Below are 26,125 nucleotides of genomic sequence, written 5' to 3' on the forward strand. Positions count from 1 at the left end.
ACCTCGTGTTGCGTTTGTCACGGGTTACGAACGCGCCGAACCCGGAAGTACCGGAACGGGTTACTTCCGGGTTCGGCGGTTCACACATATGCAGATGCGTCAAATGACACCATGCGCAGAAGCGCCGAACGGACTGCTCATGATGCGAACGGGGCTCCGGAACGGATCCCATTCGCACCCAGAGGTACCACTGTATTACGAGGGAGGAAAATGTTTCTCCACCTACGTTCTGTACGCCACGAATTAGTTTACGTGCCTTTCCCCCAGACATGGGGATATCTGTCGTGGTGGCCCCCTGATCCTGGTGGACTACAAATCACATCATCCCTGACCATTGGCCGCACTCGCCGAGGCTGATGGGAGATGTAGTCCCAAGGATCTAGAAGGCACCAGGTTGACAAATGCTGCAAACAGGGTCTTCAGCCCCTTGATCATTTGGGCCGCAGCTTTTTTGCAACTTCCTTTTCCAGCTTAGGAAGTATTATTATTATTATTATTATTATTATTATTATTATTATTATTATTATTTTATACCCTGCCCACCTGGCTGGGTTTCCTCAGCCACTCTGGGCGGCTCCCAACAGAACATTAAATACACGATAAAAGATCAAACATTTAAAACTTCCCTGAACAGGGCTGCTTTCAAATCTGTTGTTGGGTGCCACCCCAATCTTTGAGCGGTTCTAGATTCCAGGAGTTCCAGGAGCTTTTACTCAGAGTTCGGACTCCTTGGAAGGAGGGTCAGCGGAGACTGTGCTGTCTTGAGGATATATGGTTTTATGTACACATACACTAGTGGCCAAAATTGCGGAAACCTTTTGGGAAAAGTGTATTTCTGAGGTCTGAAGGCTCATAACACCACTTTTGTTTGGAGTAATACCATATAATTATATCTCAATGGAAAGATAATTTAATGAAGAATTTAATGCAACAAGAAAGATGGAGGGCACAAGGAGAAGGGGACGACAGAGGACGAGATGGGTGGACAGTGTTCTCGAAGTGACTGGCATGAGTTTGGCCAAACTGCGGGAGGCAGCGGAAGACAGGAGGGCCTGGTGTGCTCTGGTCCATGGGGTCACGAAGAGTCGGACACAACTAAACAACAACAACAATGCAACAAAGTTTGTTCAATTATCTGTATTCTATCAAAAGTTATAGCCAAATACAGTCATACCTCGAGTTACGGCCGCTTCAGGTTGCACATTTTCGGCTTGCGCACCACCCCGAACCCAGAAGTAGCGGAATGGATTACTTCCGGGTTTGGCGCACCACACATGCACAGAAACGCTAAATCACGCTTCGTGCATGTGCATAAGCCCCGAATCACAACCCGCGCGTGCGCAGACGCGGCGCTGTGGGTTACGGACGCTGCGGGTTGCGAACGCGCCTCCCGCACGGATCGCGTTCGCGACCTGAGCGTCCACTGTAACCGGAAGAAGGAAGCACAACTTGCTTAGGTTGATGTGCAGTAGTTTTCCTACATTTGAATATAGCTAATGAGCGGGAGTCTTTTGAGAGCCAGTAAACCTTGGAAATGCACTTTCCCCAAAAAGGTTTCCACAATTTTGGCCACTAGTGTGTGTACAACCCGAGCATAAGATTGTGGGCAGGGAGGCTCACATCATTAGCACCCAAACGGATCCTCCTCCTCCTCTTTCAGCCACAGCTTCGGATCCAGTCCGGAGCAAGCAGGTCTCTGTGCCACCAGCTTCCAGCTCGGCTCACCCACAACTCTCTGGCTGTTTTCTGTGCTACTTAGCAGCCAGGTAAGGGATGTGGAGGAAAGGCCCACCCATTGGATCTCGGAGGGCACCATAATTTAGCTGTAACTCTTGCAATTATTATTATTTTTATAAAATATTACATTTCAGCCGAGAATCAAGGGGTGGTTTGCATCGCAACTCATTATTTTGAGACGCTGATGAAGGCACTCAAATAGCCAGCTAAGGTCATCATCTTACAAAACACCTCTGTTAATTTCTAACCTGGGAAACCCAGCCAGATGGGCAGGGTATAAATAATAAAATTATTATTATTATTATTATTATTATTATTATTATTATTATTATTAACCTTCGCTGGGTACAGGACCCCGAGAATTGGAAGGGGCACCGGTCATCATCCAGACGACCCACCTCAAGCCACAATATATTTTCTCTAGTACATTACTTCTAGTATATTCAATGCTTCCCCCCCCTGGGGGTAGGCAGGGGTACGCATACCCCTAAACATTTTGTGAATCTAATGGGAGAACAAAAAAATATTTTTTTTAGTTTCTTCTCTAACACAGCGAATCGTCCGTTCCATTGCTACCCCCAATGGCGGCCTCAGCTCCTGTCACAGTGTTTCCCCGAGTCTCAGATGGAACAAAAGTAGAGTACCCTTTAAAACTGAGTATATTAATTCTGATTTTAAGTCACACAGTATTCCAAGCGCAGCCGCACCAGAGTTTTCCATAAGGGCAGTTTTATTTGCAGTCCCTTCGTTAGTGATCCCTAACACGGAATTTGGATTTGCCGCACACTGAATTGCCTCTCCGACAAAATCCTCAAGGTATTTCGTGTTTTGTCCGTTGCTTCGGACTCCCACCTTCGGTGTATATACGGAACCAGACTTTTTGCCCTGGCCTCCATCGATTTAACATAGCATATATTCAACACAAAAAGCAGTGACAATTTATTGTTGACAAAGGACAGCTGGACATATAGGTAAAGGTAAAGGGACCACTGACCATTAAGTCCAGTCGCGGACGACTCTGGGGTTGCAGCGCTCGTCTCGCTTTACTGGCAGAGGGAGCCAGCGTACAGCTTCCGGGTCACGTGGCCAGCATGACTGAGCCACTTCTGGCGAACCAGAGCAGCGCACGGAAACGCAATTTACCTTCCCGCCAGAGCAGTACCTATTTATCTACTTGCACTTTGTGCTTTCGAACTGCTAGGTTGGCAGGAGCAGGGACCGAACAAAGAGAGCTCACCCCGTCGCAGGGATTCGAACTGCCGACCTTCTGATCAGCAAACCCTAGGCCAGGGGTCAGCAACCTTTTTCAGCCGTGGGCTGGTCCACCATCCCTCAAACCATATGGGGGGCCGGACTATATTTTGAAAAAAATAATTAACGAATTCCTATGCCCCACAAATAACCCAGAGATGCATTTTAAATAAAAGGACACATTCTACTCATGTAAAAACACCAGACAGGCCCCACAAATAACCCAGAGATGCATTTTAAATAAAAGGACACATTCTACTCATGTGAAAACACAGTGATTTTCAGACCGTCCGTGGGCCGGATTGAGAAGGCAATTGTGCTGCATCCGGCCCACGGGCCTTAGGTTGCCTACCCCTGCCCAAGGCTCTGTGGTTTAGATCCAGCGTCCCTAGCTGGACATATAAAGGGCCCCATTACCATTAGTAGCTTAGGCCATGGGTAGGCAAACTAAGGCCCGGGGGCCGGATCCAGCCAAATCACCTCAATCTGGCCCACAGACGGTCCAGGAATTAGTATGTTTTTACATGAGTAGAATGTGTCCTTTTATTTAAAACGCATCTCTGGGTTATTTGTGGGGCCTGCCTGGTGTTTTTACATGAGTAGAATGTATGCTTTTATTTAAAATGCACCTCTAGGTTATTTGTGGGGCATAGGAATTCGTTCATCCCCCCCAAAAGAAAATATACTCCGGCCCCCCACAAAGTCTGAGGGACAGTGGACCGGCCCCCTGCTGACCCCTTGCTTAGGGCCTCATCAAACCTAAATCCGGCCCTGATTTGATTGCTACCGATTTGAATGGAAAGATGCTTTTCACAGGGTAGGGGGGCACCGACGGTGCATTGATGGATCCAAGAGGGTGGTGGTCCCAAAATTAGGAGACGCCCCCCTCCAGCGCTGTATAAATCCCAGGGAGTTGCAAAAAGGGCCACGTCGCCTCCACCCCCGTGAATCTGGGATGTCGCAACCCGGCGAGGGAGGAGGCCGGGCTTTGCACCGGGAAGCTGGAGGGAGGAGCCGCGTTGCAAAAACAGAAGTCGGGCCGGGTTGCCAACTGACCCGAAGGAAGCCCCGCCCTCGGCTGCTTTTGTGCCTCCCGGTGCACAAAAAGGGGGGAAATAAATTGGGGTTGTTGTTTTTTTTTGCAGGAAAGGCCGGGCGCTTTGCAGCCGGGTTGCCAACGGACCAGAAGAAAAGCCTGCTGGCTGCTCCTGTGCCTTGCGCGCAACCCTGTGACGTCGGGGGAGGGAGGAGCCGCGTTGCAAAGAAGAAAAGGCTTTTTTCTTGCACGAGAGGCTTCTTTGCAGCTTCGCCTCAGTCTGCAGCCGGGTTGCCAACTGACCCGGAGGAAAGCCCGGACTGCTGCCTGCTGCTGCGCCTCTTGCCGCGCGCCTCGGAAGCTTCTTGCTCCAGGATGGAGGTAAAAGCGCCTCTGCCTTTTTGCAATGCACCGCCTGCGCCGAGCAAACCGGGCTCCCTTTCCCCGGCCCGGCAAGCGCTCCCTCGCAGCCGCCGCCGCCTGGCTCTTTGTTCCCCCTTCGAGGGCCGGAGCCGCGCGTAAAACGGCGCGCGTAAAGCGGCGCGCGTAAAGCTCCGGCCCGCATCGCCTTGCCGTGCCGTGCGTTGGCGGGGGCCGCCCGCGCCCTCCAAAAGAGAAGGAGGGAAAGAGATCGCTGGTGGGGGTCGGGGATACATGTCGGGATTCGAACCCAGGACAGCAGCAACTTGGCCCCGGCACCTCTTTCCCAGGCCTGGAGGAGGAGGAGCTGAGTACTCCAGCTCACTCAAGGTTGCTTATACTGGCCGCCAGCAGCTTTCTAGAAATGATCACCATCATCATCGGTGCTGTTTTTCTAGAAAAAATGGGTTTCTGAGCTCATCATAAACACCTCCCTTGTTGTTGTCTTAGAAGGGCAAACATCCACCTGAGAGGTTCTGGCACTGAGTTCCGGTTGAAACGAAGCCCTGATGATGATGATGGAGGTTTATAGATTTTCATTTTGCAATGTACCCACAGCAGATGGAAGAGTCATTGCAACAGACGGAAAGTACAGGATGAACAAAATGATAAAAGAGGCGAGCGGAATGTGGCGCCCGCCCTGTGGAACGCCCTCCCGTCTGAGAGCCAGTGTGGTGTAGTGGTTAAGAGCGGTAGACTCGTAATCTGGTGAACCATGTTTGCGTCCCCGCTCCTCCACATGCAGCTGCTGGGTGACCTTGGGCTAGTCACACTTCTCTGAAGTCTCTCAGCCCCACTCACCTCACAGAGTGTTTGTTGGGGGGGAGGAAGGGAAAGGAGAATGTTAGCCGCTTTGAGACTCCTTCGGGTAGTGATAAAGTGGGATGTCAAATCCAAACTCTTCTTCTTCGTCAGATGTCAAGGGAATAAACAACTCTCTGACTTTTGGAAGACATCCTGAGGCAGCCCTGCTTAGGGAAGCTTTGATGAATTATTGTATTTTAATATTTTGCTGGAAGCTGCCCAGAGTGGCTGGGGAAACCCAGCCAGATGGGCGGGGTATAAATAAATTATTATTATTATTATTATTATTATTATTATTATTGGGGCAGGGGTTAGAATAGCAAAGCCACGAATGCCCTAAACTCAAGGAAGGCAGAATCATATAAAAAAGGAGGTTCAAAATCTCAGATTATTTGTAATTTTCTCCATGGCAGCTCTATTCCAGAGTGAGCAGCCCCAAATGTTTGGTGTAAAAATTTGGGCTTCTTTCCACTGAGCTGCAATTGCTGTTTGTGCTGCCAAGAGAACATGTCCTTTTTGACAATACATTTCCATTGGTATTACCGAAAATAATCAGTAACATCTGGGACAACAGCTGCTTCGGTAATACTTGCCGTTGCTGTCGAAATGCAACCCCAAAAATCCTGCACCAAATTTCTTTGGAATTAAATTTCTTTATTGCGTTTGTATCCCATTTTTTTCTGCAAGGCGTTCAAGGTGGGGCCTACGTGGAGAGCCAGTGTGGTGTAGTGGTTAAGAGCGGTAGACTCGTTATCTGGGGAACCGGGTTCGCGTCTCCACTCCTCCACATGCAGCTGCTGGGTGACCTTGGGCTAGTCACACTTCTCTGAAGTCTCTCAGCCCCACTCACCTCACAGAGTGTTTGTTGTGGGGGAGGAAGGGAAAGGAGAATGTTAGCCGCTTTGAGACTCCTTCGGGTAGTGAAAAGCGGGATATCAAATCCAAACTCTTCTTCTTCTTCTTCTTCTCCCCTCTTTGTTGTATCTTTGCCGCAACCCTGTGAGGTAGTTTGGGCTGAGACGCCGTGACAGGCGCATGGTGGCACACCCAGTGAGCTTCCTGGACGAGGGAGGATTCGAACCCTGGATTCGAACCCTGGTCTCTCCCAGATCCTGGTCAGACAATCCCAGCACTACAGGTTTGTTGTAGGGATTGAATGAGGAGGGGGAGAACCACTTCCAGCTCTTTGCAGAAAGGCAATTATTATTATTATTATTATTATTAATAATAATTAATTTCATCCAGATTTGTCTTTAAAAAAATCATCTTCATTTAACATCAATTAACATCAATTTACACAGAACTCATAACTTTAACTTAGACAATACTCATAATACAGAAAATACACATTACCCACATAAACACACCTTGGACACGAACTTCCGATTTTTCTCATTGTACTATTTTATGTTTTGTTGATGTGTACACAGTTCATTATTATTATTATTATTATTATTATTATTATTATTATTATTATTTTATAACTTTCCCATTTTTAAAAAACCCTGTTATTCCCTTTCTTTGTAATTCAAGATTCATTCTAAAGTCTGCCAGGGGTGTTTACCATTGTCACAATAGTTTTTAAGGTACAGTGGTGCCTCGTTAGACGAATGCCTCGCTAGACGAAAAACTCACTAGACGAAAGGCATTTGCTAGCGAAAGGGTGCTTCGCAAGACGAATTTCCCTATGGCTGCGACGTTTTCGTTTTGCGGGTTTTTTTTGTAAAGCCGCGCTTCCTCCGACCATGCTTCGCAAGACGAAATTTCCGCTAGACGACAGCACTTGCGGAACGAATTAATTCCGTCTTGCGTGGCACCACTGTATTCTTTCACATTATCCAATCTTTATTAACGTTCTGTAATGAATTTCCTCTGAGTCTCCCTGTCACCCCTGCGAGTTGTAAATATTCTGTCATTTTTGCTTCCCAGTCGGTTTTTGCGGGGGTGTTATCACTTTTCCAGTTCTTTGCTTTTAAAATCCTAGCCGCTGTGGTTGCGTACATGAAAAGTGGTCCAAAATTTCTCGCTAATTTGCATGGACATGATTCCTAATAGGAAGGCCTCAGGGTTTTTTTTGGTAAATGGCGAACCAGAGTAGTGCACGGAAACGGCCTTTACCTTCCCACCGGAGCGGTACCTATTTATCTACTTGCACTCTGACGTGCTTTCGAACTGCTAGGTGGGCAGGAGCTGGGACCGAGGAACGGGAGCTCACCCCGTCGCGGGGATTCGAACCGCCGACCTTCTGATCGGCAAGCCCTAGGCTCTGGGTTAGACCGCATGTCATCCAGATTTGTCTTTGGCACTCAGCCTTGACTCTGGTCCATAATAATAATAATATTTATTATTTGTACACCACCCATCTGGCTGGATTTGCCCAGCCTCTCTTGGCGTCTTCCAGCAAAGATTAAAAATACATCAAATTAAATTAAATTTCATTAATGCCATATTCCAGAAAATCTGTGGTGGTCGTAGGGTTTGTTTTTGGGGTGAGGAGGGCTGTGTTGCAGCAAACCTCAGCATCTTTTGTGGAGGCACGTTGGCTTCCATCACAGCTTGTGACTTCCTGCATTGCCGGGGGTTGGGCCGGATGACCTTTGGAGGGTCCCTTCCCACGATTCTACGTCCTCGTTTCTGCAGGTGACGTTCGAGGACGTGGCCGTCTACTTCTGCCGGGAAGAGTGGGCGGAATTAATTCCGTGGCAGAAGGAACTCTACCGGGGTGTGATGGTGGAAAACTACGAGGCAGTGCTTTCCGTGGGTAAATATACCGCCGTCCTCTGGAACTCGGTTCGCTGGCCGGGGGTGGGGGGGTTTGGTCCAGTGGTCCAACTCTGACAGTGGCCCACCAGATGCTGATGGCAAGCTCACCGTCAGGGTATAAAGACAACACTCTGCTCCTCTTGTTTCATTTGCAGAGCCCATTGGTTACTCAGATGTAGACTGCCTCTGGCTGTGGAGGCTCAATTTAGCTCTCACGACTGCTGATTGATTGATAGGCCCACCGTCCTCCATGAATTTCCCTTTATTAACCATATTTTTTTTTTTAAAAAAATGATTTACATACAATTTAACAAATTTAGTTCAGTTCCCGTACAGTAACCCCTTAGCGTTTTGTCCTTTCCACCCTTACTTCAGTGATGTTTCTGTTCAAATCCTTTTCTCTACTGCCTTAAAAAATAATACTTATTTCTATTACATGTATCCTACATTACGTTCCTTTATCACCCTCATTCCTTTGCTTAGATTTCCAAACCTGCCTGCGATTTCATTTGACTCAGATAATCTGAAAAGGGTCCATGAAATTTCTCCACAAGTATCGTTTTGCTAAATAGAACAGATCCAGGGGCATTTTCACCCAGGCTCACTGAACGCTGCCATTCGCAAACAGAGCACGATATTCGTGCATTTTTCACAGCATCTGAGACTGAGAGATATACTGCCCCTGACTGTGGAGGTTCTGTTAAGCAGCTATCAGAGCTAATAGCCATTGAGAGATTATCCTCCAGACTTGGTGGGGTAAATGCCTTCCGTAAAGACCCTTCGGTGGCACTGCCCACCGTTTGACTTCACTGGGTGACCTCCAGCATATTGGGAAAGGGGCAGAATTCGTCCCTGGCCTCTCCCTGGCTGCTGGATCAGACCAAACTCCTGTCTAGCCCAGGGTGGGAAGAAGGACTCAGACGCGATGGTGCTCACTCCATTCGAATTAGCCTTTATAAACTGCAATCAAGTCCTTCATGTATCACAGGGTTAAACCGTGGAACTACATAAGAGAATATTTAAAGAATCGTGAAAAATTAGATATTTGAAGCAGAATCAGTGAATATAATTAAGTTATAAGATGTTAGAGTAAAATAGTACATTAGAAGTAATGTTGGTGAAAGATGTATGTTTAATTGTGGTAATAAGTTAGGCAATATGAAGTAAGTTAGTTATTTGAAATGGTAATAAGAATATTGCTGATTGAAATTAGTTACAAAGTTACTAAAGTAAAATTGAAACTGAACGCAGTAGAGAGAACGGGGGAAGTCCCCTATTTAAGATTTGAAATTAGAATTAAATAATAAGCTTATAATGTTCCTGTCTTTGTGTGTTAGGTATGTATAAGTTTTCTTTCTTTGTTTTTTATTTTCAGTTTGATATTTGTAGTGTTTCAATTGTATTTGTGTGATGTATTTTGTGTTTTTGTTGTTTAATGTGGAAAAGGAATAATTTTTTTTTAAAAATAAACTGTGGAACTCCCCGCCACAGGAGGCAGGGATGGCCACTAACTTGGGTTTCTTCGAAAGAGGATTAGGCGAATCCATGGAGGAGGAGAGGGCTATGGAGGGCTACTGGCCAGGATGGCCCTGTTCCACTTTCCTGGGCGCTTCCCGTAACTGGCATCTAGACAAGATGCCTGCATTGCCGGGGGTTGGGCTAGATGACCCGCAGGCTCCCTTTCAGTAACAATCTTGATTCTCTGATGCTGGACTAGGTGGGCCCCTGGGCTGAAATAAAATGAAAATGTCTCTCTCCCATGCAGGCCACTTGTCTGCGAAACCGGAGATCATCAGCAAAATCGAACGGGAGGAGGCCGAGCTGTGCATCGGAGAGTTTTGGAAGCCCCCACAGTGGAGAGACCCGTCGGGGCAGTGGCTAGGTCAGTAGTCCATGTTGCATTCTGGTTCCCCTTCCCCACCTCTCGTTTTGAAAGCTGCACAACAGCCCTTTGAGGTAGGCCGGCCTCAGATTCCCCCTGCGAGATCTTTGCAGCCGGGAGGTCTTAACCGTATAGCTCAGTGCTGGAGCGCTTGCTTTTCAGGCAGAAGATCAGCAGGTCCAGTCCGGTCCGGGTAGGATTGGGAGAAAGGCCTGCTGGAGAACTGCTGCCAACCAGTGCAGACATCACTGAGCCAGGCAGGCTAATAGATCCGACATAGCAGAAGGCGACTTCCTGAGCCAAATTGTCAACCAGCCCCTTTTCCAGAACCATGAGGGCTAGAGTACTGTTTTATTTTTAGGGGGAAGAGCTGCTGCCGGCCAGTGTAGACACCACTAGGTGGCCTAATAGATCTGGGTCGGTCCGAGGCGACTTCCTCTGTTTCCGCAAAGGTCCACGAGAGTTGCACGCTGCCAAGTGGGACGGTGGGGGTTGTCCTTTCGGGGAGGGAAAGAGGAGCTGTTGCAAAGGGCCTGGCCACTTCCCCTATAGCCTAGGCCGCGATGGTGGGACTCTCATCCCAGCCTGCCTTGCAGGGTTGTTGTTGCGACACCAACACGGGAGGGCAGGCCTCGCGGGAAAATCGGGAGGCCCAGCTTCCAGCTGCTGCCTTAAACTCGTCTCCGAAGCCCTGTGTCCCCTTTGTTGTTGTTGTTCAGTCATTCAGTCGTGTCCGACTCTTCGTGACCCCATGGACCAGAGCACGCCAGGCACGCCTATCCTTCACTGCCTCTCGCAGTTTGGCCAAACTCATGTTAGTAGCTTCGAGAACACTGTCCAACCATCTCATCCTCTGCCGTCCCCTTCTCCTTGTGCCCTCCATCTTTCCCAACATCAGGGTCTTTTCCAGGGAGTCTTCTCTTCTCATGAGGTGGCCAAAGTACTGAAGCCTCAACTTCAGGATCTGTCCTTCTAGTGAGCACTCAGGGCTGATTTCCTTGAGAATGGATAGGTTTGATCTTCTTGCAGTCCATGGGACTCCCCTTTGTAGGAAAAGCTGATTTAATCATAGAATCCTAGAGTTGGAAGAGACCCCAAGGGACATCCAGTCCAACCCCCTGCCAAGCAGGAAACACCATCAAAGCATTCCTGACAGATGGCTGTCAAGCCTCCGCTTAAAGACCTCCAAAGAAGGAGACTCCACCACACTCCTTGGCAGCAAATTCCACTGTCCAACAGCTCTTACTGTCAGGAAGTTCTTCCTAATGTTTAGGTGGAATCTTCTTTCTTGTAGTTTGAATCCATTGCCCCGTGTCCACTTCTCTAGAGCAGCAGAAAACAACCTTTCTCCCTCCTTTATATGACATCCTTTTATATATTTGAACATGGCTATCATATCACCCCTTAACCTTCTCTTCTCCAGGCTAAACATACCCAGCTCCCTAAGCCGTTCCTCATAAGGCATCGTTTCCAGGCCTGAGTTAAAGGTACCAGGCTGCTTAGTACCATCTGGCATTGGCACTTGAGACCCTTGGCAGGCTGCACGTTTTTTATCTGCCAGCTGGCTTTGCCCAAGACATGCCTCACACTGCCAGAGGGCTGGCCCTTGTTTCAAAGCGTCGACAAGTCCTGAAACAGTTCCGGAGAAAGTACTGTATTTTTCGCTCCATAAGACGCACTTTTTTCCTCCTAAAAATAAGGGGAACTATCTGCTGTGCGTCTTATGGAGCGAATGGTGGTCCCTGGAGCTGAATTGCCCAGGAGCCAAAAGAGGATCATGCTTTTTATTTTACAAAGAGAAAATGGGGTGTTGAAAGGACCCCACTCAGCAGCTGATCAGCAAGAGATCGGGAGAGAGATAAGAGTCCCGGCTCCCTTTCAGCCCCACCCTCCATTGTTGAATGTGGTGCAGAGGGAGGTTGTTTCTTTCCCCAGCGACATGTGACTGGCTGATTAGATTATCTGTCTGGAAACTGTAGAAAGGGCTCCCTTTCCTTTAGAAGCTGCAGAAATGTGAGTTGAACCCCATAAAAACGGGGCTTTTCCTCTTTGCTTTTCCCCCTTTGCAAAAAAGCTGCAAAAATTTTAGCTGATCCTCAAAAAAACAGGGCTTTGATTTTTATATTATTTTTTCTTGTTTCCTCCTCTAAAAATGAGGTGCGCCCTGTGGTCCGGTGCGCCCTATGGAACGAAAAGTACAGTACTTATTGCAGGCCTTGTGTAAACTACTGAATTTTTCTCTCCGTAAGACACACTTTCCCCCTCCTAAAAAGTAAGGGGAAATGTCTGTGCGTCTTATGGAGCCCAGGTCGCGAGCGGAGGGATGCCTCTGCCGCCGGAGCCGCCGCCTCTCCCGGCCGCAGGCTCCTGTCCCTGCTCTTGCAGGCGTCGGAAGGGGGGGCGGACAGCGGATGGCCAAAAGCCCTTTCGGCTGCTCGCCCATCCGCCCCCACCCCCCTCCGACACTCGCAAGAGATCGGGGCCATGGTGGGGAGAGGCACTGCGCTGCGCTGTACCTCTCCCAAACGCAGGCTCCGATCTCTTGCGAGCGTCGGAGGGGGGAGCCAGGGAGGACGCTACGGTCCGTCCCTTCTCCCCAGCTGGCTTTAAAGCCAGCGGCAAAGGAGCGGGGGGAACGTTCCTCCTCCGCAGCCGCCGCCCCAGGTTTGAGTCAGATTTTTTTTTCTTGTTTTCCTCCTCCTCTTATGGAGCGAAAAATACGGCCCTGTGCTTGCTGTAACAGGTGGCACGGCTGAGTTGAAGAAGCAAAGCCAGGACTCTTTAAGATATCCTTCTTTCAGGATTTTTGCATGCTTAAAGGGACCACAATACGCATGTTCCCGCTCTGACGCTATTGACCGCTGCATTACTCAGAGGCAATACTGGGGTACCCTTGGGTCCTGCAGAATCAGATGGTTTTGCAACAGGAGCACTGAATGTGAATGCGCCTGCAGACACCGGCGGCAGCGCTTCTGCTTCTGTCGATTTTGCAATTGGAGATGGAAATCTGTACGCAGGACTGCCTGCGCCCCTGGCCGGTTGCCCCTTTTTAGATTGCGCAGAACTGACAGGCGAAGACGAGGCAGTAGTAGCAATACCAAGCAGGCCAAAGCTGGTGTAGATATTTCTGGTAGCGCTGGCATATCCATTTCCTCCTCTTGTGCAGGTTTTGATACATAGTGGACACCTCTTTCCCTTCTCATCTTGCTGCTGCCAGTGTGGTGTAGTGGTTAAGAGCGGTGGACTTGTAATCTGGTGAACCGGGTTCGCGTCTCCGCTCCTCCACATGCAGCTGCTGGGTGACCTTGGGCTAGTCACACTTCTCTGAAGTCTCTCAGCCCCACTCACCTCACGGAGTGATTGTTGTGGGGGAAGAAGAGAAAGGAGAATGTGAGCTGCTTTGAGACTCCTTCGGGTCGTGATAAAGTGGGATATCTTTATATATATATATATATATATAAAGAATTTGTTAAATTTCCAGAAAGACAAAAATAACAGAAAAACAATACAAACAACTACAAGAATACAAAAAAGAAAAAAATGGGAAAAAACAATATAAAAAGCAAAAACAAACTATCAAATATCTTGATCTTATTCTAAATCTTCTTTGGGGGGGGGACTTCCCCCTCTTCTCTTCAGCGTTCAGTTCTAATTTACTTTAGTAACTTTGTAACTATTTTCCAATCATTCACCTTAACTCTTCAAATTCAAATATCATCCAGTCTTATCTCTATAAACTTACTTAAATATTCATAACTTTAATTACAAACAGCAAAGTCTTAACTTCTTATTTACTATATCAAATCCAAACTCCTCCTCCTCCTCCTCCTCCTCCTCCTCCTCCTCTTCTTCTTCTTCTTCTTCATCCTACTGCAGAGGTACTCAACCTGGGAGTTTGTGATGCTTTCTGGTGATTCTATCTTCTGGTCTGCTGCAGATTTTTCTCTTATAGCGTACTCCCTTCTCCCCCCCCCCCGTCAGTGACGCTGACTCCGTTTCCTTTCTTCCCAGCAGGAGATGGCATCAGGATGGCGGACGATGAAGACCTCGAAAGGGCAGCCCCCATCCGGCGGCAGCGCGGGAGAGGGAAGAAGGTCCCGTCTTCAGGAACGGAGAAGCAGGCGGCGATCGTGCCCCCCGAGGACGAGGGCCGCCCGAAGTTGACGCTGAAGATGAAACCTCCCAAGTGCCCCGAGTGCGGCAAGAGCTTCCTGAGCAACGTGGCGATGGCCATCCACATCCGGACGCACACCGGGGAGCGGCCCTTCAGGTGCCACCTGTGCCCCAAGGGCTTCCCCTCACGGGGGGACCTGAAGCGGCACATCAAGACCCACCTGCGCCCCAAAAGGAGCCCGCCTCCCCCCGTGGAGGCCGCCTGCGGGGGAAAGAAGCGCCTGGCCGCCAAGCTGCAGCTGCTGAGCCACCTGCAGCGCCCGCCCGACCCCCGGAAGCCCCACGTGTGCGACCAGTGCGGGAAGGGCTTTGGCACGCTGCAGAGCCTCCGCAAGCACCTGGGGACGCACTCCACCGAGCGCCCCTTCTCGTGCGCCCAGTGCGGGAGCCGCTTCCGCCTGAAGCAGATCCTGGCGGCGCACATGGACTGCCACGCCACCGAGCGCCCTTACCGGTGCCCGGAGTGCGGGAAGACCTTCGTGCAGGAGCGCGGACTCCGCATCCACCAGCTCGTCCACACGGGCGAGAAGTGCTTCTCGTGCGAGGCCTGCGGGCGACGCTTCGCCTACAAGCAGCACCTGCTCAAGCACCTCCGTCTGCACACCGGGGAGCGGCCCTACTCGTGCGCCGAGTGCGGGAAGACCTTCCGGGACCGGGCCACGCTCAGCATCCACAACCGGATGCACACCGGCGAGCGTCCCTACCAGTGCCCGTTCTGCGGCAAGACCTGCCGGCAAAAGCAGCACCTCAACAGCCACCTGAAGGTCCACCGGGGAGAGGCGCTGCTGCCCAACGACGGCACGGGGAGGGCCCTGCAGAAGGCCTGGGCGAAGGAGAAGCCCCACGCCTGCCCCAAGTGCGAGAAGCGCTTCCGCGACAAGCGGGTCATGAGGGCCCACCTGCTGACTCACGGCGAAGAGTCCTCGTCCGCCGGGGACGCCGGCCCGGCCCAGGCAGAGGCAAAATCCGCCCGCAGGAGAGGCGTGGGTCGGAAGCAGCCCACCTCTCTGCATGCAGCTGCCCCCGCTGAAAAGTTGCCTTTTGGCTGTGCTCATTGCGGGAGGAAGTTTCCGCAGCGGAAATCCCTCCTGTTGCATCAGAGGAGCCACAGGTGAGGAGAGATGGCTCCAGGTCAGAGTCCAGTCCTGTCGTCCTTTTGGAAGGGAGCCTTGCATTTTGACAGCAGTACATCACACCGAGCAAGTCAAACCTCATGAAGAAAGCAACTTGTGTGCGCCCCATGGATTAGATGCCGAGATCGAAAGGCCCCCATCACCACAAGGCTTTCCTGAAGCAATCTGAGACTGTGCCGGCATGAAGCCAACCTCTTCCCTGCCCTTTTCATGCCTCTTCTGGTTCTGGGAGAGCATGGCAGAGGTGAGCTTGTCGCAGCAGGAGGAGGAGACACCCTGAGCTTCTTCCCCAGCCTCACCCATCTCTGCCTTTTGGGTCTCCCTCCTCTCCTTCTTCAGCTTCTGCCTCCAATTCTGGACTTCTCTCTGCCACAGACTCTCCCTGCTCACTAAGCCCTGTTGCCTCTCCAGCTTCCGACGCCTCCCCCCCCCCAGTCTACACTCTCTGACCGCTCATTGTCATCCCACCACCCCTCCCTGGGCTCTGAGCCTTCTTCCCTGGGGGGTTCGCCGGCTGGTTCCTCCCCACCCCCATTCCTCTGCATCCGACAATTCCATGATAGATAAAAACATGTCCACCTGCTTGGTTCCCAAACCTTTTCGGCCAAAACCTGGTTCCATCAACTTGCGCCCAGTGCCGCCTTCCCTAACCTGTTTTTAAATTTTTTTAAAAATTTTTTGGCATCTGTCTGTCTCGGGGGTTATCCAGTATCTTGGAATATCAAAGACGAACCAATTAAACAAAAACAAACTGAAAAGAGGAAAAGGTGCAGGGGGGGAAGAGAGAGAAGGGAAAAAGGGGAAAGAAAAAGGAGAACTTCAAAATGATTCAAAATACCCACCCCAACAATTCTGCATTCTATAAACCAATGTTTCCTTCAATCCTCGAACCCTGATCTGACCAGTTGATTTCCTTTTTCACACAAAAGCTCCGTAAGAAGTTGTAGTAAATATCGACGAATGGTTTTTCTCTGAATGAAACATCAATTTCTCCATCTCAGCTAGCAGCCATTCTTCCGTGGTAGAACCAACAGGCTGTTTTGACCCAGGACAGCGCTAAGAGACAGCGGGGAAGATAAATCTAGGTTGGTGGCCGCCACTGTCTCCTGTGGCAGGGAGTTCCACAGTTCTAACTATTACTATTAATGTATTCTTTACGCATTCTTCACCCCCAAGTTCCCAGGGTGTGTTACAGCATTAAAAACATTAAAACCATTTGAAACTGTGCTCCACGAACTGCTTCCTTTTCTCTGTCCTGACAGGAGATGTGTTGTGAAAGTGAATTGGTGTTCCCATGCCAGAGGGGAAGCTGCCTTGGTCCGTTGCAGGAAATGCAAAGTCAGAGGCATGTGGCACCTTCAAGAGACCCAGCAAAAGTTCTTGCAAGAAGTGTGCTGCTATGCGCACACGTGGTTTGAGGATCAGGAATCGGAGCAGCCAGGCCAGAAGGAAAGGGAATGTGGGATAATGTGGTGATAAGGATCTCATTGGCAAGAGATTGCATTTCAGCCTCTTCATGTATCCTAATGCAGCAGTTCCATGTTCCAAGTACGTTATGGTGGCTGTAATAAATTCATCGTTATTTGTAAAGTTAGTGACTTAAAGGAGAGCAAGAAAAACCAGTGAAATTTCCTAGAACGTAAATTGTATAGCTCTGTATCTCAAGAGTCGAGCAATGTACAAAGAGATGGAATGTAAGCGTTTCCTTTAAGGTGCCCTGAAACACTTTTTGTGGCATTTTAAGTGAAACACTGGGAAGTTTCGGGATCCAGAGCACATTATTTGAAGTGCAGCAAGGAGCCGTTTCAAATAAATATTTATATAAAACTTTCTGAGTTGCATAGGCTGCAACCCAACACCCACCATAAAACACAGGAAGCTCCCTTATACAGTGGTACCTCGGGTTACGCGTTTTTTCGGGTTCTGCACAGTTCGCGCATGCGCAGAAGTGCGATATCGCGCTTTGCGCATGTGCAAAATGGACGCTCTGGTTATGTACTTTTCGGGGGTGCGAACGGCACCCCGGAACAGATCAGGTACATAACCCGAGGTACCACTGTACTGAGATATAGCTAGTCCTATATTGTCTACACTGACTGGCAGCAGCTCCTGGATTTCAGACTGATGCTCCCAGCCTCTACCAGCAGAGGCTGGCGATGGCAACTGGGGCCTTTGCATGCACGGCAGATGGTCTGCCACTGAGTTATGGCCTTTCCAAACAAGACATGTCCTTATGCCGAGTCGGACCATGGCTCCATGTAGCTTAGTATTACCTGCACTGGCCGGCAGCAGCAGTGTTCAATGCTCCTCCTGTTCACAGCAGACCCCTTGGGATTAGTGAACCTGAGTGAGTCGTGTCCATTAACTTCAATGGCTGTGTTCTGACTAGGGCTAGCAGTGAATATTTCACCCCAAGGTTTCAGGCTGCTGCTGTCTTTCCCAGCCTACTGGGAGACTGACATTGGGACAGGTAAGTTGACCTGTGTAGGACTGCACTCTTAACGTTGCCCAATAACGGCGTTTGCCGTATTTGCAAACCCATCCAGAAACTGAACTGCGTGATCCTGTGCATATTTCCTCTCAAGTCAGTCCCGTTGGGATAAGAGTCTGCATGATCATCCCACCTAGTCCAGCATCCTGTTTTCACAACCAGAGGGGGGGGGGGACAAGAAATCAGGATTCAAGGCTCCACTCCTTTGGCTTCCTGCAACTGGAACCGGTCCCACCCTCTTCTAAATCCGTTTTAAGTTGGTGGCCACACCTGCTTCCTGTGGCAGTGAGTTCCACAGCCGAACTCCGTGCTGAGTGAAGGACTTCTTTCTGTCTGCCCTGAACCTTCCTACAACATTCAATTTGGCTTGGGATTTCAAGGAGGCTTCCTCTCTGCAGCGGTGGGCCTCAAATTTCAGGGGCGCTCTTTGCCAAGCCAAAATCCTGCGCTCCTAAATCTGCCTCTGCTCCCTGCGCCTTCAGGATCGCAGCAGCCTGCGCGGCCAGACTACCCGGGGAGGGTCTGCAGGAGGCAGCGCGAAGGCAGAGAAACTGAAACCCACACCATTCCCCCAATAATATTTTAAGCTCCCCATTAGCTGAGCGCGCGCAGGGCGCATTTGGGCACCTCGCTCGCCAGCTCCTTGCAAGGGAGGGGCGCATCGGGGGACCCTGGGGAGCCCCTTCTTCCCCGCTGGATGCCCAGCCCAGCCTGGCCGGAGGACGCCGCCTTTCCCCTTCCTTCCTCCGCTCCGTCCCTCCCTCCACCGGCCGAAGCGGATCCGGTTCACGAGCTGGACGTGGGTGGCTCCCGCCGGCCTCTCCGCGCAGCTCGGATCCGCCTCCGGAGGCGCCCGCCCGCCTGGGCGCTTCGCATCCCGAGGAGGAGATGCTCGGCCCGGTAGGACTCCACCCCCCATCTTCCCCGCACCCTTTGCCCTTCTCTGGATCCCCGGACCGGACCGGGAGAAGGGACCAGCCCGGCGGAGGCGCCCGCTTTGGCCGGCGGACAAAGGCGCGCGTACCTCTGCGCGCGTGCAGAGGGCCCCGGTTCGGGAAGGAGAGTGGGAAGAGCCGGGGAAAGCGAGTCGTGCCGTCCCCAAGGCGAGACCCAAAAGCTCTCCTTATACCGAGTCAGGCCATGGTCTAGGTAGCTCAGTACTGTCGACACTTGCCGGCAGCAGCTCTGCCCAGGGTTCAAGAGGAGACATTTCCCAACCCAATTTTTTATTTTATTTATAAATTAAAAATTATAGCCCTTCACCATGGGCGTAGCCAGGATTTTTGTTGGGGGGGGCAGGCTTTTTTTGGGGGGGCAGAACCTCAGATTTGTATTGATTTGTATTGGTTTAGGACAGGGGTCAGCAAGCTTTTTCAGCAGGGGGCCGGTCCACTGTCCCTCAGACCTTGTGGGGGCCGGACTATATTTTGAAAAAAAATATATGAACGAATTCCTATGCCCCACAAATAAGCCAGAGATGCATTTTAAATAAAAGGACACATTCTGCTCATGTAAAAACACCAGGCAGGACCCATAAATAACCCAGAGATGCATTTTAAATAAAAGGGCACATTCTACTCATGTAAAAACACACTGATTCCTGGACCGTCCGCGGGCCTGATTGAGAAGGCGATTGGGCCGCATCCGGCCCCCGGGCCTTAGTTTGGGGACCTCTGATTTAGGGGGACAGCTGCCCCCATACCGCCCCTTCATGGCGGATCACAGCATAAAAATGCAAAATAAATATGTAAGCAGCCCGGAGATGCCGTGGGTCCTTCACGCCCAGCAGGTGCCTCCCCCCACTGAGCTATGGTCACTCACTCTCTGAGCCACACCATCGCTTCATTTTATTTTTCATTTATTAGATTTAAATACAGCCTTTGGCCAAAAGATCTCGGAGCGGTTCACAAGATGAAAACACAAGATAGTTCTGGACATGTAAAAGGACCATTTTGGTTGCCCTCCTCTGGACACGTTCCAGCTTGTCAGTATCCTTCTTGAACTGTGGTGCCCAGAACTGGACACAGTATTCCAGGTGAGGTCTGACCAGAGCGGAATACAGTGGTACTATTACTTCCCTTGATCTAGACACTATACTCCTATTGATGCAGCCCAGAATTGCATTGGCTTTTTTAGCTTCTGCATCACACTGTTGACTCATGTCAAGTTTGTGGTCTACCAAGACTCCTAGATCCTGACATTCAGAAAACACCTAAAGGCAGCCCTGTTTAGGGAAGTTTTTAATTTGTGACTCTGTATTGTATTTTGATATTTGTTGGAGGCCGCCCAGAGTGGCTGGGGAGACCCGGCCAGATGGGCGGGGTATAAATAATAAATTATTATTATTATTATTATTATTATTATCCTTTTCACATGTACTGCTCTCAAGCCAGGTGTCACCCATCCTGTATTTGTGCCTTTCATTTTTTTTGCCCAAGTGTAGTACTTTGCATTTCTCCCTGTTAAAATTCATCTTGTTTGCTTTGGCCCAGTTCTCTAATCTGTTAAGTTCATTTTGAAGTGTGATCCTGTCCTCTGGGGTATTAGCCACCCCTCCCAATTTGGTGTCATCTGCAAACTTGATCAGGATGCCCTCAAGCCCATCATCCAAGTCATCGATCAAGATGTTGAATAAGACTGGGCCCAAGACAGAACCCTGTGGCACCCCACTAGTCACTTCTCTCCAGGATGAAGAGGAGCCATTGATGAGCACCCTTTGGGTGCGGTCAGTCAGCCTGTTACAAATCCACTGAATGGTAGCATTGTCTAGCCCACATTTTACCAGCTTCTACACAACAGTCTTAGGGACTCCACTCCAGATTGCTGTGGGGTTTACTCCTGAGACTTTTCTTTTCCCAAAGATATCCTGCAAGGCAGTGGCGGTTTAGGGTCAGAGCTTTCCTTCTCCAAGCTGGGCTCCCTTCCCAGGAGTAGGAACCCCACCTGCCCCTCATTCCAGCACCTGCAGAAACCAACCAACTTCTTCCATCTCTCTCCTATCTTCTTCTTTTTTAATGAAATCATTTTTGTTTGGTTTTACAATACAAAATTATAAAAAATTCCAAAACGTAACCATATACTGAGATTCCTCTGAATCTCAGGACTCCCTCCCTCCCTGGAATCCCCTTTTAATCATTTAAAACTGCATCTCCTTCCATACCCTAACTATTAAATCAATCCATATTTTCCATGGTAATTGTTACACTACAAGTGATATCAAAATCCTGCCAGTGTTTCCATCTGCTTACAGTGGTCTTTTAAATAGCTGATAAATTTCCCCCCTTTCTTTTGTAAAGTTTTTATCCCCTTGGTTCCTGAGTTTTCCAGTCAGCTTTGCCAACTCGACGTAGTCCATCAGCTTAGTTTGTCATTCTTCTCTGGTCTTCTTTCCATTTCTGGAGACATCTCTCTCTCTTACAGGGCCAGATTTAGGTTTGATGAGGCCCTCGGCTCCTGAAGGTAAGGGGGCCCTTTATATGTCCAGCTGTCCTTTGTCAACAACAAATGGTCGCTGTTTTTTGTGTTGAATATATGCTATATGGTAATTTATGGACCTCATAGGTATCTCAAGCCATTTGCACACCACAAAATATGTATTTTTATCAAAGTAACTGTTGAACTGAAATACAATTAAGAAGAAGTATATTAATAGGGAAATAATTATTAAGCTGTAACTTAAAATGATAGGGGGCCCCTTACTTACATCAGGGGTCAGAAAGGTTTACCTTGCCTGGGCCGGTTCACTCCAGCGGAGATCCCTCCATGGGCCGGATCGTGAAACGCGGCCGCAATTTCTGGCGTCTGCGCAGACACGATTTCCAGCTTCTGCATCTGTGCAGACACAATTATCGGCGTCTGAGCATGCACAGAGGCGATGTCTGGCACCGCAGAAGCGAGTCCCCACACCGTGCTGCGCCGGTTTAGCGCAGAGCTCAGAGACTCGTCGAGTGGGCACAGCTCAGTTCAGGGGCGGCTCGGGGGCCAGTTAAACGACCCCCGTGGGCCACTTGTGGCCCATGGGCCTTAGGTTGCCCACCCCTGACATATCATAGGAGCCTGCGCAAAAAACTCTGTTGCTGTATGTAGGTTTTATTTTATTTGTTTGGAAATGTACACACAGTTTATTTCCCCTTTAAATTTTTTTGGGGCCCCCAAGAGAGCGGGGCCCTAAGCTATAGCTTGCTTAGCTCATATGTAAATCTGACACTGTTCTCTTGTCTTCCATCCCAAAGGAGTTACCATAACCCACACTGGAGCTCATATGATGGGGCAGCGCAGGGCAGGGCAGGTAGTCATTTAATAAGGTTCAGTCATACCTCATGTTGCGTACGCTCCGTGTTGCGTACGTTTGGGATACGCACTCCCGCACCCTGGAAGTGTTTTCCGGAGCACACAGGAGCGCGCGCGACCGCCGGATGCGCAGAACATTTCTGCGCACTTCGCGCATGCGCCGAAGCGCTCAAATTGCGTGACTTCTGTTTTTTTTTGGTTTTTTTTTACGTGCGTTCGAGTTACGCCCGCCTGCGTTATGCACAGCGACCCGGAACGGATCACGTGCGCAGTGGCGTAGCTAGCCTCTGCGCTGCTGGGGGCGGCGGCAGCGCAGAGGCACCCCCCTGGGGGAGGGGCATGACACGTGCGTTGTGACGTCATCATGATGTCACGATGCACGTGGATGCAGAAAGGGGGGATTTCCCCCTTTCCGAGGCTTTTTTCCGGCGGGGGGTGGTGGCCAGTGAGGAGGGGGTGACCGGCGTGACACCCCCCCTCGCTGGTCGGCCCCCCCCCCCGCCGAAAAAAGCGGCGGAAAGCACCCCGTCCGTGTGCTGCTGCTCCCGGGGTGACGGAGGGAGCGGCGGCGCGTGGGAGTGGCGGGAAGGGCCGCCGCTTGTCACCCCCACCCGCCGCTTGTTACCCTGTCACTGGGGGTGTACCGCCCCCACCGCCCCTCCCCAGCGACGCCCCTGCACATGCGTAACCCAGGGTTCCACTGTAACTGGGTTGGCAATTCCCCAGGTCTTGGGGAGGGATGCTTTGCTGAGCTGGCCTTCCTCTGTCGTCGCAGGTGACGCTAGAAGACGTCACGGTCTCCTTCTCCCCGGAAGAATGGTCAGGGCTGCAGGAGTGGCAGCGGCGGCTCCACCGCGACGTCATGCGAGAGAACTGCGAACTGCTCACCTCCTTGGGTACGGCACATGGTTTCTTCGCGATGCTTAACTGGCTGCAGGGAGCCCTGAAGCAAACCTGAGCATCTCCGTCCACAACAGAAGGGGAATTCAGTTAGGGACCTGCCTGATTCTCACTTCTCAGACTGGCCTGCGAACCGAAACACAGATAACCTCCCCGATTCACACGCCTCTGAATTTTGTGACGCAAAGCTCTCCAAGTGTCTGTCATGTGCGAGAACGCATCTATTTGCGTGTATAAAGACGCAAATGTCGGCGAAAGTCATAAACGAGTCATGCTGTTTGCAAAAACGTGAGAGTCAGCCAAAAATGTTTTGGCGATGATAAATTTGCACTACGGCAAAGATGGCTTTTCGTGAGGATTTATTTTGGAAACGGAAGCAGATTGCTGCAGAAAGGATGCTTCTAGTGGTTTCTGTGTTTTGTAGGCCGCTTTGAGTCATTGTGAGTAAAGTGACAATAATAATAATAATAATAATAATAATAATAATAATAATAATAATAATGATGATGATGTTCTGGGTGGTGAAGCCCTTCTTATCACAGCGAATAGTTAAGCTGTGGAACTCCTTGCCACGGGAGGCAGTGATGGCAGCCACCTGGGATGGTTTTAAAAGAGGATGAGATAAATTCATGGAGGAGGAGAAGACTCTCGAAGGCTGCTAGCTATGCTGGCTATACTCTGCTTTCACAGGTGCTGGCAGCCACAGCAGAGCTGTCAACTTTCTCTTTTTTTTTTTGCAATGGGAAACAGCTCTGGAATTAGGGAATATCCCACAAAAAAGGGAAAATTGTCAGCTATGAACCACAGGCCGGGAGACGGCTCCCGCACTCAGATCCTGCTTGTGGGCTTCCTCCCATTGGGGCATCTGGTTGGCCACTGTGAGGAAAAGATGCAGGACTAGATGGGCCCCACCTGGCCTGAACCAGCAGGTCCTTCTCCTGTCCTCCCTGCTACCTGCAGAGTTGTGAAGAGAGCCTTGATAAGCAATGGCGGGAAAGCCTCAGCTCGGCACAGTGGCGGAGCGTCCTTTGCTGGTGCCCGGGGCTGAGTGGGGCCGTGCTGCACTGCCTGCCTGCCTGTGCAGTGGGGAGCCCAGCTGGCCAACACAGCCCTGCTTTGAGGGGCACACTCATGGCGCTACAGGGCAAGGCGCAAAGAGCTGCTGGGCTTGCGGGGCATCATGATTAATGTGCCCCCCCAAAAAAACTGAACCCAGGGAGACGCCCCCCCCAGCCCTGCCCCTGCTACACCACTGGATTGGCAAGACTGCTTTGCAACTTATCCCTTTTCCTTTCGTAGGCTGCGACCTCCGAGTCAAGGATGAAGAAGGGGAGTCCAGGGAGGAAGACGACCGAGGACTCTTCTTGGAGACGGTCCTCCGGCGCTGGAAGCCTGAGGGCGAGACCTCGCACCCGCAGCAAAACGGCGGCAGCAGCGTGGCTGGCGAGTCTGCAGGTGGGGCGGGACTCCTGTCTCAGGGGCTGCCTGGCGCTGAAGGAGGAAGAGATCCCGGGGGGGAAGAGGCGTCGGCGTGCCCCCTAACCTGCCCGGACTGCGGGAAGCGCTTCAAGAGCAAAACCGCCTGCTTGACGCACCAGCGCATCCACACCGGCGAGCGCCCCTTTGGCTGCCCCGAGTGCGGGCGGCGCTTCACCCAGCGGCAGCACCTGGGCACCCACCTGCGGGTGCATGGCGGGGAGCGCCCCTTCTCCTGCGGCGAGTGCGGCGCTGCCTTCCGGATGCAGAAGCTGCTGCTCACGCACCGTCGTAAGGCGCACTCCGGGGAGCCGCCTCTGGCGTGCGCCGACTGCGGGAAGCCGTTCAGCCACAAGCACCACTTGATGACGCACCGGCGGGTGCACACGGGCGAGCGCCCCTTCCCGTGCCCCGTGTGCGGGAAGTGCTTCACCCAGAAGCACCACCTGCAGACCCACCAGCGGGGGCACTCGGGGGACCGCCCCTTCCCCTGCCCCGAGTGCGGGAAGGCCTTCAAGGACCGGGCCGGGGTGCTGATGCACCGCGTCGTCCACACGGGCGCCAAGCCGTTTGCGTGCCAGCGCTGCGCCAAGATCTTCAGCCACAAGCACCACCTGGTGATCCACCAGCGCGTCCACACGGGCGAGAAGCCCTTCTCGTGCCAGGTGTGCCGCAAACGCTTCACCCAGAAGCACCACCTGCTCAGCCACGAGCGCATCCACACCGGCGAGCGCCCCTACGGCTGCCCCGAGTGCCCGCGCAGCTTCAAGGACCGCATCACCCTCAAGCTGCACGTGCGGCTCCACACGGGCGAGAAGCCCTTCTCCTGCGGGCGATGCGGAGAGAGCTTCCGCCTGCGCAAGGCCCTGCTCTCCCACCAGAGGGCGCACGACGCACCCGCCCAGCTCATCTGCACCGATTGCGGGGAGAGCTTCCTGCGCATGCGCACCCTGGCTGCCCACAGGAGGAGGGCGCACCCAGCAGCTGTGGCCTACGGGCCTGGCGCACAGCCCGGACCAACCGGCCACTCATACTGCCCGGCTGAGTCGCAGGCTGACGGGGAGAGAGCAGCAGACGCCCCACTCGGACCCTGAGGGCACATGGCAGAAAGAGACGGGCACTCTGGGCCCTGGCACACACAGTGTGGCGTAGTGGTTAAGAGCGGTGGACTCATAATCTGGTGAACCGGGTTCGCGTCTCCACTCCTCCACATGCAGCTGCTGGGCGACCTTGGGCTAGTCACAATTCTCTGAAGTCTCTCAGCCCCACTCACCTCGCAGAGTGTTTGTTGTGGGGGAGGAAGGGAAAGGAGAATGTTAGCCGCTTTGAGACTCCTTCGGGTAGTGATAAAGCGGGATATCAAATCCAAACGCTTCTTCTTCTTCTTCCTCCAGCTGCAAATGCGCCAACGCAGTGAATCGCCTGCCCAGGCCAGGATCCCTAGGCTGGGTGGACAGGGGAATGCGGCTCCCGTCTTTCATGGCATCGTAGAATCGGAAGGGCCCCAAGGGTCATCCATCCCAACCTGCTGCAATACCCCTTTCTCATTGTCCTTTTGGTTTTGGAAACTTCCGTCGGCATTTCCCACCCCAACCCCATCAAAATCGAGGACCTCGCCTTTCCCGCCTTCCCGTTTCTGCTTTGTTGCAGCACCGACTGGTTATTGTAGGAGCAGCCAAACCTAGGGAGCCAGTGTGGTGCAGTGGTTACAGCAGTGTTCCTCAAACTTGGGACCACAACTCCCATCATCCCTAGCTAGCAGGAGCAGC

General features: G+C 51.3%; 2 protein-coding genes across 2 annotated transcripts; both read left to right on the forward strand.

Moving 5' to 3' along the window:
• The first annotated feature begins 13,885 nt into the window (after positions 1–13,885).
• Positions 13,886–15,544, forward strand: LOC117056086 (gastrula zinc finger protein XlCGF57.1-like). Its single transcript, XM_033166152.1, has one exon. It carries the CDS (start codon positions 13,922–13,924, stop codon positions 15,179–15,181), a length of 1,260 nt encoding a protein of 419 aa, XP_033022043.1. The 5' UTR covers positions 13,886–13,921; the 3' UTR covers positions 15,182–15,544.
• On the forward strand, positions 15,381–25,450 carry LOC117055461 (zinc finger protein OZF-like). Its single transcript, XM_033164997.1, has 4 exons — positions 15,381–15,443; positions 18,396–18,590; positions 22,756–22,876; positions 24,180–25,450. The coding sequence occupies exons 1-4, from the start codon at positions 15,381–15,383 to the stop codon at positions 25,448–25,450; spliced, it is 1,650 nt and encodes a 549-aa protein (XP_033020888.1).
• The last annotated feature ends 675 nt before the right edge of the window (positions 25,451–26,125 follow it).

This window comes from Lacerta agilis, chromosome 12 (assembly GCF_009819535.1).
Source record: "Lacerta agilis isolate rLacAgi1 chromosome 12, rLacAgi1.pri, whole genome shotgun sequence".
Classification (NCBI taxonomy): domain Eukaryota; kingdom Metazoa; phylum Chordata; class Lepidosauria; order Squamata; family Lacertidae; genus Lacerta; species Lacerta agilis.

Excerpts from the sequence above, each read along its gene's own strand:
- LOC117055461 (XM_033164997.1), top strand. The coding sequence starts at position 15,381 with ATGAAGCCAACCTCTTCCCTGCCCTTTTCATGCCTCTTCTGGTTCTGG. Across the intron at positions 18,591-22,755 it reads AGGAGGAGATGCTCGGCCCG|GTGACGCTAGAAGACGTCAC; the intron begins GTAGGACTCCAC and ends CTGTCGTCGCAG. Across the intron at positions 22,877-24,179 it reads CGAACTGCTCACCTCCTTGG|GCTGCGACCTCCGAGTCAAG; the intron begins GTACGGCACATG and ends TTCCTTTCGTAG.
- LOC117056086 (XM_033166152.1), top strand. The coding sequence starts at position 13,922 with ATGGCGGACGATGAAGACCTCGAAAGGGCAGCCCCCATCCGGCGGCAG.